Below are 15,164 nucleotides of genomic sequence, written 5' to 3'. Positions count from 1 at the left end.
CACTTGACATCGAGCAGAAGGGAAGGGATTCGAAAAATGAAACTTATTTTAGCTTTGAATCATTCTGTTCCAATGTTTCGCATTTTAAGCGTCAAATCAAAATAAATAAAAAGTTTTAAATTAAAAATTAAAAAAAATACCTTTTTAGACATCATCACAATATTATACTGGAAGAAATATATTCGGCGATGTTGCAGATAGCAATACGAGAATTATTCTGGTCAAACATTTCAATCCATAAGTCACCAAGGGAGTATTTTTGGTCCTTTTTTATACCCTCAGCCATATGACAACACAAAATGGAAATACGGGAGCTATATCCAAGTCTTAGCCGTTCTCGATAAAAATTTGCAAAGGTATTTCCGAGCTTTATAAGATATCTGGTAACATTGTTATCGAATGCATATTACGAATGTGAGGGACTTAAACACCAAATCGGATGAAACATATATATGGGAGTTATAGCTATATCTGAACCGATTTTTTTCCGAATTCGATGTATTTGCTTCTTGACTGAATTCGGTCGAATGTACCAAAATTCAGGACTTTTAGACAGATATTGCACAATTTACCCAAACTCAATTTAAGTTATATATGGCACCTATATCAAAATCTGAACCGATCTTGATAAAATTTGGCAGAGGTATTTCTGGGCTGTATCTGATGACTGGTACCAAATTTCATTGTTGTCGAATGCATATTACGAATGTGAGGGACTTAAACAGCAAAACAGATGAAAAATACAGGGTGAAATAAAAAAGTCAAATGCCATAATTTTTACATTTATATACCCTCCACCATACACCCTCCAAATATACACATTTTAGACCCCACACGAAATACACATTTTATACCCCACAAAGTATATATATTCTTGATCAGCATAAAATACTAAGTCGATTTAGAGATGTCCGTCCGTCTATCCTCCTGTCCATCTGAGTTGTTCCGAACGAGTTGAAGTAGATTGATAAAATTTTGCTCAAACGTTTGCTATGTCTGCAGGACTTTTGGTATTGAAAATGGGCCATGTAGGTCCACGTTTCGTTATAGCCCCCATATAACGGTACCTTCTGATATTTGTTATTTTGATGATTTTAGTGACATTATTTACCGGAATTATTTTAAATTTTGTAATTGAAGTTCGTAATGGATACTACAGTCTATGCCAGAAAATTGTGTGTGTAGGTCCACGTCTTCGTGTAGCCCCCATACAATGGTACCTCCCGATATTCGGTATTTTGATGATTTTAGCGACATCATTCACCGGAATTGTCTCAAATTTGGTATTGAAAGTTCATAATAGATACTACAGCCAAAGACAGAAAATTGTTTGTGCAGGACCACGTCTTCGTATAGCCCCCATATAACGGTACCTCCCGATATTCGGTATTTTAATGATTTTAGTGAATTTATTCACCGGAATTGTCTCAAATTTAGTATTTAAAGTTCGTAATGGATATTACAGCCTAAGACAGAAAAGTGTATGTGCAGGTCCACTTCTTCGTATAGCCCCCATATAACGGTACCTCCCGATATTCGGTATTTTAATGATTTTAGCGAATTTATTAACCGGAATTGTCTCAAATTTGGTATTTAAAATTCGTAATGGATATTACACCCTAAGACAAAAAATTGTCTGTGCAGGTACACCTCTTCGTTAAGCCCCCATATAACGGTACCTTCCGATATTCGGTATTTTAATGATTTTAGGACCATTTTTCACCAGAATTGTTTCAAATTTGATATTTGAAGTTCGGTAACGGTACCTCCGGATATTTGGTATTTTGATTTTATCGACATTATAACCGATTTTTTTAAGTTTCGCATTTGAATATTGTAATGGCTTATGACAAATGTTACCTACGCAGGTTCATGTCGTCGTAAAGACCCTAATATAATAGCTACATTCGGTATTTTTAAGAATTTAACAGAATTTTTAACGGATTTTATTGTTTTTTAAAAATTGCCAAATTCTTTCCAAATGGTGGAGGGTATTCAAAGTTCGGCCCGGCCGAACTTACAGCTTTTTTACTTGTTTTTTTTTTATTGTATTGGATGAAAGCAAAAAATGTCGGAAATAGCATCAAATCTTAGAATAAGTTTAGAATTATGGCCTTCAAACGGCCAATGAAACCTTCACACGCTGCACGAACATTGCTTTGAGATATGTTGGCCCATTCCCGGCGAAGCGCTTGCTTGAGGTGACTTTAGTATTTTTTGCTTTCCAAAATACTCAAGACACAACAGTCCAACGGATTGGTATTCGGAAACTTTGGTGGTCATTTATTTATTAAATTTCCCCCGTAATTATTGAAAAAAAATATTTTGTCTGTTGGATTTTTCCCAGAAATTATTGAAAAAATTTAATTTTGTCGCACAGTGTAGTCTACTGGATTTTTCCAAAAATTATTTATAAAAAAATTAATTTTGCCGCCATGGTAATCACTGGATTTTTTTTTTCCAGTAATAAATTGGAAAAATAAATTTTGTCGCACGATGTAATCTACTAAAATTTCCCCGTAATTATTGAAAAAATTGAATTTTGTCGCACAGTGTAATCTACTGGATTTTTCCAGTGAATTTAAAAAAAATCTACTGATTTTCTCAGTAATCTGCTGATTTTCTCCAGAATTTTCTGAATTTCTCCAGAAATTATCGAAAAAATTGAAATTTGTTGCACAGTGTAATCTATAGGATTTTTTCCTGTAATTATTAATTAAATTGGTCGAACAGTGTATTCTACTGGATTTTTCCAGAAATGATCAAAAAAAAAAAAAAAAAAAAAAAAACAAATAAATAAATAATTTTGTCGCACAGTGTAATCTACTGGAATTTTCCACAAATTTTTGAAAAAAATTTAATTTTGTCGCAGAGTGTAGTCTACAGAATTTTTACAATAATTATTAAAAAAATTTAATTTTGTCGCATAGTGTAATCTGCTGGATTTTTCCAAAAATTATTTAAAAAAAAAATAATTTTGTCTCACAGTGTAATCTAAATAATTTTTCCAGTAATTATTACAAAAATTGAATTTTATTGCACAATGTAATCTACCGAACTTTTTCCTCAAATTATTGAAAATTTTGAATTTTGTGGCATAGTGTAATCTACCGGATTTTTTTCCAGAAATTATTGAAATAACTAAATTTTGTCGCACAGTGTATTCTACAGGATTTTTCGAAAATTATTTAAAAAAAATTAATTTTGTCGCACAGTCTAATGTAGAGAATTTTTCCAGTAATTATAAAAAAAATTGATTTTTGCCACACAGTATAATCTCCTGGATTTTTCCCAGTAATTATTAAAAAATTTGAATTTTGTCGCACAATGTAATCTACCGAACTTTTTTCAGAAATTATTATTGAATTTTGTGGCATAGTATAACCTACTAGATTTTTCCCAGTAATTATTAAAAACATTGATTTTGTCGCACAGTGTATTCTACTGGATCTTCCCAGTAATTATTAAAAAAAATTAATTTTGTCGCACAGTGTAATATACTGATTTTTTTTCAGAAATTATTGAAAAAATTGAATTTTGTCGCACAGTGTAATCTAGTGTAAAATGAAAAAATTGAATTTTGTCTATTGGACTTTCCCCAGAAATTATTAAAAAAATTGAATTTTGTCGCACGGTGTAATCTACTGGATTTCCTTTCAGTAATTATTAAAAAAAATAAATTTTGTCGTAGAATGTAATCTACTGGATTTTTTTCAGAAATTATTGCAGAAAAAATTCAATTTTGTCGAACAGTGTATTCTACTGGATTTTTCCAGAAATATTAAAAAAAAAAAAATTGTCGCACAGTGTAATCTACTGGATTTTTTCCAGTAATTAATAGAAAAAATAAATTTTGTCGCACAATGTAATCTACCGAACTTTTTTCTGAAATTATTGAAAATGTTGAATTTTGTCGCACAGTGTAATCTACTGGATTTTTTTCAGAAATTATTGAAAACAAATTGAATTTTGTCGCAATTTATTATTAAAATAATGATTTTTTTTGGCACAGTGCAATCTACTGGATCTTTCCAGTAAATTTTAAAAAAATCTACTGATTTTCTCCAGAATTTTCTGCATTTCTCCAGAAATTATTGAAAAAATTGAAAATTGTTGCACAGTGTAATCTACTGGATTTTTTTCCTGTAATTTTTGATTAAATTGAATTTTGTCGCACAGTGTAATCTAGAGAATTTTTCCAGCAATTATTAGCAAAAATTAATTTTGTCGCATAGTGTAATCTACTGGATTTTTTCCAGTAATTAAAAGAAAAAATAAAATTTGTCGCACAATGTAATCTACCGAACTTTTTTCTGAATTTATTGAAAAATTTAAATTTTGTGGCATAGTGTAATCTACCGGATTTTTTCCAGAAATTATTGAAATAATTAAATTTTGTCGCACTGTGTAATCTGCTGGATTTCTCCAGTAATTATTATAGAAAAAATTGAATTTTGTCGCACAGTGTAGTCTACTGGATTTTTCCAAAAATTATTTAAAAAAAAAAAATTAATTTTGCCGCCAGAGTAATCGACTGAATTTTTACCAGAAATTATTGAAATAATTAATTTTTTTTCCAGAGATTATTGAAAAAATTAAATTTTGTCGCACAGTGTAATATACTGGATTTCTCCATTAATTATTGCAGAAAAAATTGAATTTTGTTGCACAGTGAAATCTACTGTTCTTTTTTCCGAAATTATTGAAAAAATTGAATTTTGTGGCATAGTGTAATCTACCGGATTTTTTTCCCGAATTATTGAAATAATTAAATTTTGTCGCACAGTAAAAATTTGAATTTTGTCGCACAGTGTAATCTACTGAATTTTTTTTCCAGAAATTATTGAAAAAAATAATTTTGTCGCACAGTGTAATCTACTGGATTTTTCCCAGTAATTATTAAAAAAATTGATTTTGTCGCACAGTGTAATCCACTACTTTTTTTAAGAAATTATTAAAAAAAATAATTTTGTCGAACAGTGTAATCTATTGTATTTTTAAAATTTATTGCACAGTGTAATCTACTGTTTTTTAAGAAATTATTGAAAATAATTTTGTCGCATTTTATTTTCAATTTTTTTCCAGAAATTATTGGAAAAATTAATTTTGTCGCATAGTGTAATATACTGGATTTCTCCAATAATTATTATAGAAAAAATTGAATTTTGTCGCACAGTGTAATTTACTGGATTTTTCCAGATGTTAATGAAAAAATTGGATTTTGTCGCACAGTGTAATCTATTTAATTTCTTTAAGAAATTATGAAAAAAAGATAATTTTTGTCGCACAGTGTAATCTACTGGAATTTTCCACAAATCATTGAAAAATTGAATTTTGTCGCACAGTGTAATCTACTGGATCTTTTCAGAAATTATTGAAAAAATTACATTTTGTTGCACAGTATAATCTACTCGACCTTTTTCAGAAATTATTGAAAAAATTGAATTTAGTGGCATAGTGTAATCTACTGGATTTTTTCCAGATATTAGTGAAAAAAAAATTGAATTTTGTCGCACAGTGTAATCTAGAGAATTTTTCCAGTAATTATTATAAAAATTTAATTTTGTCGCACTGTGTAATCTGCTGTATTTTTTCCAATAATTAGTAGAAAAAATAAATTTTGTCGCACAGTGTAATCTACTGATTTTTTCCAGAAATTATTGAAAAATTTGAAAATTGTCGCACAGTGTAATCTACTGGATTTTTCCAGTAATTATTGAAAAAAAAAATATAATTTATTTGCACAGTGTAATCTACTGAATATTTTCTAGTAATTATTGAAAAAAAATCTAATTTCGTCGCTCAGAGTTTTTACAAATCTCAGACATTCCAAAATCAACACCCTTTTCTGCTACATTTGCCGCCATCTAATATTTTGTATTTATCAACAAAGAATTTATTTTATTTTTATTTTCAGCTAAACCCATTCCCATGTTCAAAACTAAAAAAACAATAAAACCGATTTGCGAAATAGTTGATAACGAACTTTATCCGAGTGCGCACACAAATTCAATTACAAGCGGATTATGGCCAGGGACGCCATACATTCTTCAATGCTTCTGAAGATCATCGGCATTTTGCCGCTCCTGATGGTGGTGGTTCAGTGTCAGATGTGCCTCGTGGAGAAGACCAAAATAAAGGCCATTCAACGAAATGGCCGCCTAGAGAGGGTACCCATAAAGACCACCGTCAAGGATTGCTGTGAAGGTTATGTGGCCGATGAAAACAATCCCGGACAGTGTGTATCGATTTGCCATGATGGTTTCGTTCTGGTTGATGGCGTATGTATACCACGTTGTGAGAATTGTGAAAATGGTGAATGCCTGGCGCCCGATGAATGCAAGTGTAACGATGGTTATGTGGAGACGCCACAGGGTTGTGCTCCCATCTGTGATGAGTGCATCAATGCGGTGTGCATTAAACCGGGCATATGTGAATGTAAGGAGGGTTTCATTTCCACACCCAGCGGCTGTGTGCCGTCACCGTGTCAAGATTGCGACAATGGTTATTGTCTGCCATCGGGTGAATGTCGCTGTTCCGCCGGTTTCAGATGGTCGTTACGTGATCGGAAATGTAAGCCGAGGTGTAGGCGTCGCTGTCGTAATGGCTACTGTTCGGCACCGAATCAATGCACCTGCTATGAGAGTTATCGCAAAATGGGGAATAATGAGTACATTTGTGTGCCCAAGAAATGGGATGACGATGCAGAGGATGATGATGGCGATGATCTGATTGTGGATGATAATGAGGAGGAGGCATTGACCAGTGGTGGTGCTACAGGTGATGGTGACTTTTATGCGGCCAGTTTAATTGATGAAAGGAAGTGGAGGAAATTTCTGAAAATAGCTCCCCAAAAATCACCTTTGTTGGTGATTTTGAAAGTATTGTAATAACAATTTTTAAAACAATAAAAATTTTGAAATTGTACAAATTATTACAACAGGTGAATTATTTAAAAAAAAATTAAATTTAAAAAAAAAATGAAAGAAAAAAAGGTATTTGAGAATATTTTTGAAAAAGGCTGGCAAAAAATGGCCATTTAACAAAAATTAAAAGAGAAAATAATAATAAAACTGATTAATCAACCTTCTTTAATTCGTTCCGAAGCTAGAGTGATTTCCACAGACGGACAGTCGGACGGACATCGCTACATCGACATAGAATTTTATGCTGATCAAGAATACATATACTTTATGGGGTCTAAAATGTATATTTCGAGGTGTTACAAACGGAATGACAAACTTAGTATACCCTCCATACTATGTGGAAAAAGGGCTTAAAGATCGGTCGGGCCAAACTTGTTATACACCCCCCCCCCCCCCCCTACGAGAACCCCAGTTACAAAGTTTCCCCTAATTTCCTGAATCCAACATTTTTTTCAGGGAGAGAACAGACCGACCAAAAACCCCAATTGTCAAGTTTCATATAATTTGGTTGGAAATTGTGGCAGAAAATTCAAAACATATCGAAAATCGGGAGGTACCGTTATATGGGGGCTACACCAATTAGCAGAAATATAGCCACTATTCTTTGCTGGGAGAGAAAAGAATCTACAGAGAACTCCAATTGTCAACATTCAGCTAATTAAGTTGGAAATTGTGGCACAAATCTTCCAAATGCCGAAAATCGGGAGGTACCGCTATATGGGGGCTATACCAATTAGTTGACCTGTCGCAAACAAGTTTTTCCTGGAGAGAACAGACCTTGCAAGAACCCCATTTTGAAGAAACTATAAAAAGACCGAAATTTTGGGGGTAAATTGTTTGCAAAGAGAGAACAGACCTACCGAGAACAATAATTTTCAAGTTTCAGCTGATTTCGTTGGACATTTTGGCAGACCCCTTCAAAAACCGAATATTGGGAGGTACCGTTATAAGCCTCCATATAGTAATTATTGAAGCTGCAGCAAAATTTTCTGCAAGGAAGGGAACAGACCTACCAAGAACCCTAATTGTGAAGTGGATTTTTTAAGGATTATTTTTTGAAGGACCATCAGACCGATAAACGTGGATTTTTTAAGGACTATTTTTGAAGAACCATCAGACCAATAAACGTGGATTACTTAAGGAATATTTTTGAAGGACCATCACACCAATAAACGTGGATTTTTTAAGGATTATATTTTGAAGGATCATAAGACCAATGACCCTGGATTTTGTAAGGAATATTTTATGAAGGATCATAAGACCAATGTCCCTGGATTTTGTAAGGAATATTTTATGAAGGACCGTCAGATCAATAAACGTGATTTTTTTAAGAAATATTTTTGAAGGACCATCAAACCAATAAACGTGGATTTTTAAGGATCATTTTTTGAAGGACCATCAGATCAATAAACATGAATTTTTTAAAGAATATTTTTCAAGGACCATCAGACCAATAAACGTGGATTTTTAAAGATCATTTTTTGAAGGATAAAATAATAAATGTGAATTCTTGAAAGAATATTTTTTTAAGATCCAACCCTGGTCCTTAAACGTGGATTCTTGAAATATTAATTTTTAAGGACCATCCCTGGTCCTTAAACGTGGATTCTTGAAAGATTATTTTTTTAAGGACCATCCTTGGTCCTTAAACGTGGATTCTTGAAAGATTATTTGTTTAAGGATCATCCCTGGTCCTTAAACGTGAATTATTGAAAGAATATTTTTTTAAGGACCATCCCTGGTCCTTAAACGTGGATTCTTAAAAGAATATTTTTTATAAGGACCCTTAGGACAAGAAACTTTTTTTTAAATAATATTATTTCAAGGACCATTGACAAAGAAATGTGGATCTTTTAAAGAACCTTTAGACCAAGAAATGTGGTTTTTTTTAAATATTTTTCTACACGAATCGAGTTTTTTTTTTAAATTTGTCAAGGATCATTACTTTAAGAAACGTGTTTTTTTTTTCAAAAATTATTTTCTAGGATCATCACTACAAGAAACGTGGATTTTTTAAGAAATATTTTTTCAAGGGCAATCACTACAAGAAAAGTGTTTTTTTATTATTTTTCAAGGGCCATCACTACAAGAAAGGTGGATTTTTTAAAGAGAAGAAAAATCAAAGGAGAATAATTATTAAATTTATTAAATATATAATATTTATTAAATATTTTTTCAAGACCAATAATTGTGGAAAAAAAGCGTGGATTTTTTAAAAATATTTTCTTTCAGTGACCACCAGACCAAAATTTTTGGAAGAATATTTCTTCATTTTTCATTGCTGTTCATATACAAATCACCTCGAGTGTATGCAAAAGCTGTAACATATAGAACCTGAAATGGTATGGCTATTATTAAGCTTCAGCTTCATAGAAGCTCACTTAGAAAATATTTAAACAATACCGTTACAATTTAAAAAAAAAATAAGGCAACAACAGATTTCGATTAAGAACCCCCCAAGTAACACACAAAAGCTTTTACGCTTAAATTCTAAGAGGTATTTTGCTGATAAATTGAATGCATTGAGAATGCTTGAAAGGCTGGAAAAAACACAGTCTACGACATTGCTGTATTTCCTGCAAAACGTGGGGACAGATAAAACTGGCTGGAAACAGAAAGTTAATTTTTCTAACATCTTTATGAAGGTAAAAAATAAATATTTTTGGTTGTTTTATTTTTTTTTTTTTTCGAGGGCTACCATGATTATATATTTGTTCAATATATTTTATAAAGCTATTTTATTATTGAATTAAAATGCTGATTTTGAATATTTTTTTTTATGATATTACATGGATTTTTTTTTAAATAATTTTTGAAGGGCCATAGATAAGCGTGGATTTTTGAAAATAATTTTTGAGGGACAATAGATAAGCGTGGATTTTTTTTTTTAAATAATTTTTGAGGTACAATAGATAAGCGTGGATTTTTTAAAATAATTTTTGAAGGTCCATGGATAAGCGTGGATTTTTTAAAAATAATTTTTGAAGGTCCATGGATAAGCGTGGATTTTTTAAAAATAATTTTTGAAGGTCCATGGATAAGCGTGGATTTTTTAAAAATAATTTTTGAAGGTCCATGGATAAGCGTGGATTTTTTAAAAATAATCTTTGAAGGTCCATGGATAAGCGTGGATTTTTTAAAAATAATTTTTGAAGGTCCATGAATAAGCGTGGATTTTTTAAAAATTATTTTTGAAGGACCACAGATACAAGAGGATTTTATAAAAATTATGTTTGAAGGACCATAGATACGCTTGGATTTTATAAAAATAATTTTTGAAGGACGATAGATACCCGTGGATTTTTTAAAAATTATTTTTGAAGGACCACAGATACAAGAGGATTTTATAAAAATTATGTTTGAAGGACCATAGATACGCTTGGATTTTATAAAAATAATTTTTGAAGGACGATAGATACCCGTGGATTTTATAAAAACAATTTTTGCAGGACCATAGAACCTTAAGTAAATCTAAATTTTAAAAAAATATATTTTTTTAAGAACCTTAAGTAAATGTGCATTTTTAAAAAACATTTTTTCAAGAACCTTAAGTAAATGTGAATTTTTAAAAAATATTTTTCTCCAGAACCTTAAGTAAATTTGCATTTTTAAAAAAATATTTTTTCAAGAGCATTAGGTAAATGTGCATTTAAAAAAAAATATTTTTTTTCAAGAACCTTAAGTAAATGTGCATTTAAAAAAATATTTTTTTCAAGAACCTTAAGTAAAATAAAATATTATAAGCGTAAAATATTATAAGCGTGGATTTTTTTTTAATATTTTTTCAAGAACCTAAGTAAAAGTGAATTTTTAAAAAAATATTTTTTTGCGAGAACCTTATGTGAATGAGCATTTTTAAAAAAATATTTTTTTCAAGAACCTTAAATAAATGTGAATTTTTAAAAAAATATTTTTTTCAATGACCTTTAATAAATGTATTTTTCAAACGCCTATATTTGAACAATATTTTTGTCAAACATCAATTTTTATATAATATTTATGTCAAACGTGAATTTTTAAAAAATATATGTTTCCAGTATCGTAAATAAACGTGAATTTTAACATATATTTTTTTAAAATGTGAATTTTTTTTAAATATTTTTTCAATCATGGAATTTTATTTTTTTTTTTCCAAAAAAAAAAAGAAAAATATTTAAGGGCACTAAACAATAATGGATTTTTAAAAATTAGTTTTTTTCAAATGTGAAATTAAAAACTATATTTTATTTAAGGACCCTAAATAATAATGGATTTTTAAAAATTATTTTTTTTTTTCAAACGTGAATTTTTAAAAAATATATTTTTTTCAAAAGTTGATTTTTAAGAAATATTTTTTACCGAACATTAAAACATGTGGATTTTTATTTTTTTCAGATGTGAGTTTTTAAAAAAATATATTTCCAAATGTAGATTTAAAAACATTTTTTTTAAAAGTGAATTTTTTAATAAATATTTTAACTTAAAAATAATTCTTCAAAATATTCCATTCCATTTTTACAAATATGGATTTAAAAAAGCTTTTTCAACAAGTGTGGATTTTTCAAAATTATTTTTTTCAAACGTGAATTTAAAAAATATGTTTTATTTATAGACCCTAGATAATAATGGATTTTCAAAAAATACAATTTGATTTTTATAAAATATTTTTTATGGGTCATTAATATATGTGAATTTTTAAAAATATATATTTTTTCAACCGTTAAAAATGTATTTTCAAATGTGGATTTAAAAAGTGGATTTTTCATTTTTTAAACATATATTAATATTTTTTCAAATAGGGAATATAAAAAATAATTTTTTAAAATGTGAATTTTTAACAAATGTGGATTTTTCAAAAACATTTTTTCCAAACGCAGATTTTTCAAAAATATTTTTTAAAAATATTTATTTCAAAAATCATAAATAAATGAGAACTTTTAAAACTAAAAAAAAACCAGAACTTTCAATCGTGGATTTTTATAATTTTTTTTTTAAACGTGGATTTTTAAACAATATTTTTTTAAACGTGGATTTTTAAAAGGATATTTTTTTAAACGTGGATTTTTAAAAAATATTTTTTCAAACGTTGATAGTTAAAAAATATTTTCTTCAAACTTGGATTTTTTTAAAATATTTTTTGTCAAACGTGGATTTAAAAAAACGTGGATATTTAAAAAAATATTCTTTTGTCAAACGTGGATTTAAAAGAACGTGGATATTTAAAAAATATTTTTTTGTCAAACGTGGATTTTTAAAAAATATTTTTTTTCAAACGTTGATATTTAAAAAATGTTTTCTTCAAACGTGGATTTTTTTAAAATATTTTTTGTCAAACGTGGATTTAAAAAAACGTGGATATTTAAAAAATATTTTTTTGTCAAACGTGGATTTTAAAAAAACGTGGATATTTAAAAAATATTTTTTTGTCAAACGTGGATTTTAAAAAAACGTGGATATTTAAAAAATATTTTTTTGTCAAACGTGGATATTTAAAAACTATTGTTTTGTCAAACGTGGATTTTAAAAAAACGTGGATATTTAAAAAATATTCTTTTGTCAAACGTGGATTTTAAAAAAAAGTGGATATTTAAAAAATATTTTTTTGTCAAACGTGGATTTTAAAAAAACGTGGATATTTAAAAAATATTTTTTCAAATGTGGATTCTTAAAAAATATTTTTCAAGAACGTTAAGTAAATGTGTATTTTTAAAAAATATTTATTTCAAAGATCATAAATAAAGATCATAAAGAACTTTTAAAAAATTTTGTTTTTCAAAATTAGATTTTTTTAAAAAAATATTTTTTTCAAACGAGGACTTTTAAAAATGTTATTTTTTCAAAATTAGATTTTTTAAAAAATATTTTTTTCAAACGAGGACTTTTAAAAAATGTTTTGTCTTTAAACGTAAATTTTTAACAAACGTAAATTTTTAAAAATTATTTTTTTTCAATCGTTATTTGGAAAAATATTTTTTTTCAAACGTGGATATTGAAAAAATATTTTTTTCATATTTTTTTGCATTTTTAAAAATGTTTTTTTTTGGATTTTTAAAAAATATTTTTTTCAAACGTGGATTTTGATTTGCATATTTTTTGCATTTTTAAAAAATATTTTTTTTGGGTGTTTAAAAATATTTTTTCATACTTGAATTTTTAAAAAATATTTTTTCAAACCTGAATTTAAAAAAAAAAATATTTTTTCCAAACCTGCATTTAAAAAAAAAAATTCAAACCTGGATTTTAAAAAAAAATATATTTTTTTCAAATATGGATTTAAATAAAAAAATTAATATTATTTTTTTTAAATATTTTTTTCAGTTTTCGGCAATCATCACGCCTCAACCCTGCCTGATAGTTTCCCAACTCCGAACAAATATTGTTTTTTTTTTAATTTGAACTACATTCATCTTGTCGTCTGACTTAGCCACTGAACCTTGTTATTTTCTCTGCCTCTTCATCTTGTTCGAATCAATTCATGCGGCTTTTATTTTGTTTAAGCTTGGAAAATTTTCAAGACAATCTATAAAAATAAAATACAGCAACAACAACAACAAATGAAACAACAATAACAAAAATAACATTGCCCAAGTCCGTGTAACTCTTTGTTTTGATTCCAGAATAAAATGGATGAATGATTTAATGGTCGGTCTGGGATGACTGTTGGAATGGAGTTGGAAAAAAAAACGAAACAACAAACATTGATATGTCGAAAACATCGACAGCAATATCGGCAACTCAAGCTATTTTTAATACACTTTGACTATATAATATTCTAGAAAGTGTTTTTGTATTTGTTGTTGTTATTTGTTTTTCTTTAATACGCACAAGATAATTTCATCGCTTTTGATTCGTACTTGAAGTCACATGCTGCTGCTGGCTGTTGATGGCGGGCATGTTGACATCCTGAGCTAGGGAGGTGTTGAGCTACAGATAATATGACTAAGTGAGTGGCTGACTTGGCGACATGCGTGCTACAGACGCCCCTGATGCAGAGCGTTGAACGTTCCCCCAGACATGTAGAATTGCTTGCCTCACCACCAGCAGCTGCTGTTGCTGCTGTCACCGCTGCAGCAACAAAAGAAATCCAACAACATAATTTTTCCTTCATTCAGTGATAGTTGGTTGAAGATATTAAACGTCCACAGTTCATTTCCTTTGAACAAAAAATATAAGTGAAACAATAGTTCCAAGCCGAATAAAAATTGGATATGGGTCGCCTAACCGAATACATGTTCAATTCCCCACATTCCATATCAGCTGGCGATTTTGAAGAAATTTTTGAAAACGAAAGTGCCGCCTTAGGCGGTGGTGCTCCCACAACCCTGCGCACCCCACTGGAATCGTCGATTTTGAATTTTATGGAAAATTTCCAGCGAGATGATGATGATGCTGATGGTGGTGCTATGACCGAAAGTACAGCTGTGTGTAAACTGCATGTGCCATCCTGGCTAAATATTTGGTGCATCATTATAACCGTGTGCATATTGGCCGTACTCATTGCCCTGGGGCTGATAATGCGACAGGTGCAGATCCAGAAACAACGGCAAACGCGAACAGGTAAAGAAATATTTTCTTTTTAAAGAAATAAATTCACTGATGTTTCAATATTTGATTTCAGAATGCTACAACTGCTATCCCGCCTCTCCAGAGTATTTCTGTGAACATTTCTTAGATCGCAATCAAATTATGGTCTATTAAATTTTTACTTTTCCAGTATCAAGTATTCTTTTTCCATCAGTATATATGTATGTGTAAATTCGTGTATAAGCAACTTGTAAATATTATTTTTATTAAAATATATATAAATAAATTTATATATTTGTTTACTTTTTTTTTAAGAATTATTGGGTCATTGTCGGGTGATTGAATAAAAATATTAAAAAAAAAAATTAAAAAGAAAAAACATTGGATGCCACCGACTAAGAAAGGACAATGGACAAAGTTAAATGCCATCTGGAGTTCAATGATCGTAAATTTATCAAGGGTTCGGAGTCGATTTTTGGACAAAGGGTAATTGACAAAGTTAAATGTCATCTGGAGTTTAATGATCGTAAATTTATCAAGAATTCGGGGTCGATTTTTGAAAAAAAAAAAAAAAAAATAAATAAATAAACACCATCTAGAGTTCGATAAGCGTGCTATCTGCACTTAAATGGACGAGATTTTTTTAATATTTTTCGAAAGCCACCAGCTGTCTAATAAGAGTGGATTTTTTTTAAATTTTTCAAACGCGTAGATTTTTTCAAATATTTTTCCAAA

General features: G+C 29.3%; 2 protein-coding genes across 2 annotated transcripts; both read left to right on the top strand.

The window, feature by feature from the left end:
- Positions 1-5,966: 5,966 nt before the first annotated feature.
- On the top strand, positions 5,967-6,934 carry LOC101896038 (epidermal growth factor-like protein). Its single transcript, XM_005192180.4, has one exon. The coding sequence runs from the start codon at positions 6,027-6,029 to the stop codon at positions 6,888-6,890; it is 864 nt and encodes a 287-aa protein (XP_005192237.1). The 5' UTR covers positions 5,967-6,026; the 3' UTR covers positions 6,891-6,934.
- Positions 6,935-13,704: 6,770 nt separating this feature from the next.
- On the top strand, positions 13,705-14,657 carry LOC105262533 (uncharacterized). Its single transcript, XM_011297811.3, has 2 exons — positions 13,705-14,462; positions 14,524-14,657. The coding sequence occupies exons 1-2, from the start codon at positions 14,114-14,116 to the stop codon at positions 14,601-14,603; spliced, it is 429 nt and encodes a 142-aa protein (XP_011296113.1). The 5' UTR covers positions 13,705-14,113; the 3' UTR covers positions 14,604-14,657.
- The last annotated feature ends 507 nt before the right edge of the window (positions 14,658-15,164 follow it).

Source organism: Musca domestica, unplaced genomic scaffold, assembly GCF_030504385.1.
Source record: "Musca domestica strain aabys unplaced genomic scaffold, Musca_domestica.polishedcontigs.V.1.1 62, whole genome shotgun sequence".
NCBI classification, from domain to species: Eukaryota; Metazoa; Arthropoda; class Insecta; order Diptera; family Muscidae; genus Musca; species Musca domestica.
The sequence above is the reverse complement of the archived record's forward strand: the minus strand, read 5'-3'. Positions and strand labels throughout refer to the sequence as shown.

Excerpts from the sequence above, each read along its gene's own strand:
- LOC101896038 (XM_005192180.4), top strand. The coding sequence starts at position 6,027 with ATGGCCAGGGACGCCATACATTCTTCAATGCTTCTGAAGATCATCGGC.
- LOC105262533 (XM_011297811.3), top strand. The coding sequence starts at position 14,114 with ATGGGTCGCCTAACCGAATACATGTTCAATTCCCCACATTCCATATCA. Across the intron at positions 14,463-14,523 it reads ACAACGGCAAACGCGAACAG|AATGCTACAACTGCTATCCC; the intron begins GTAAAGAAATAT and ends ATTTGATTTCAG.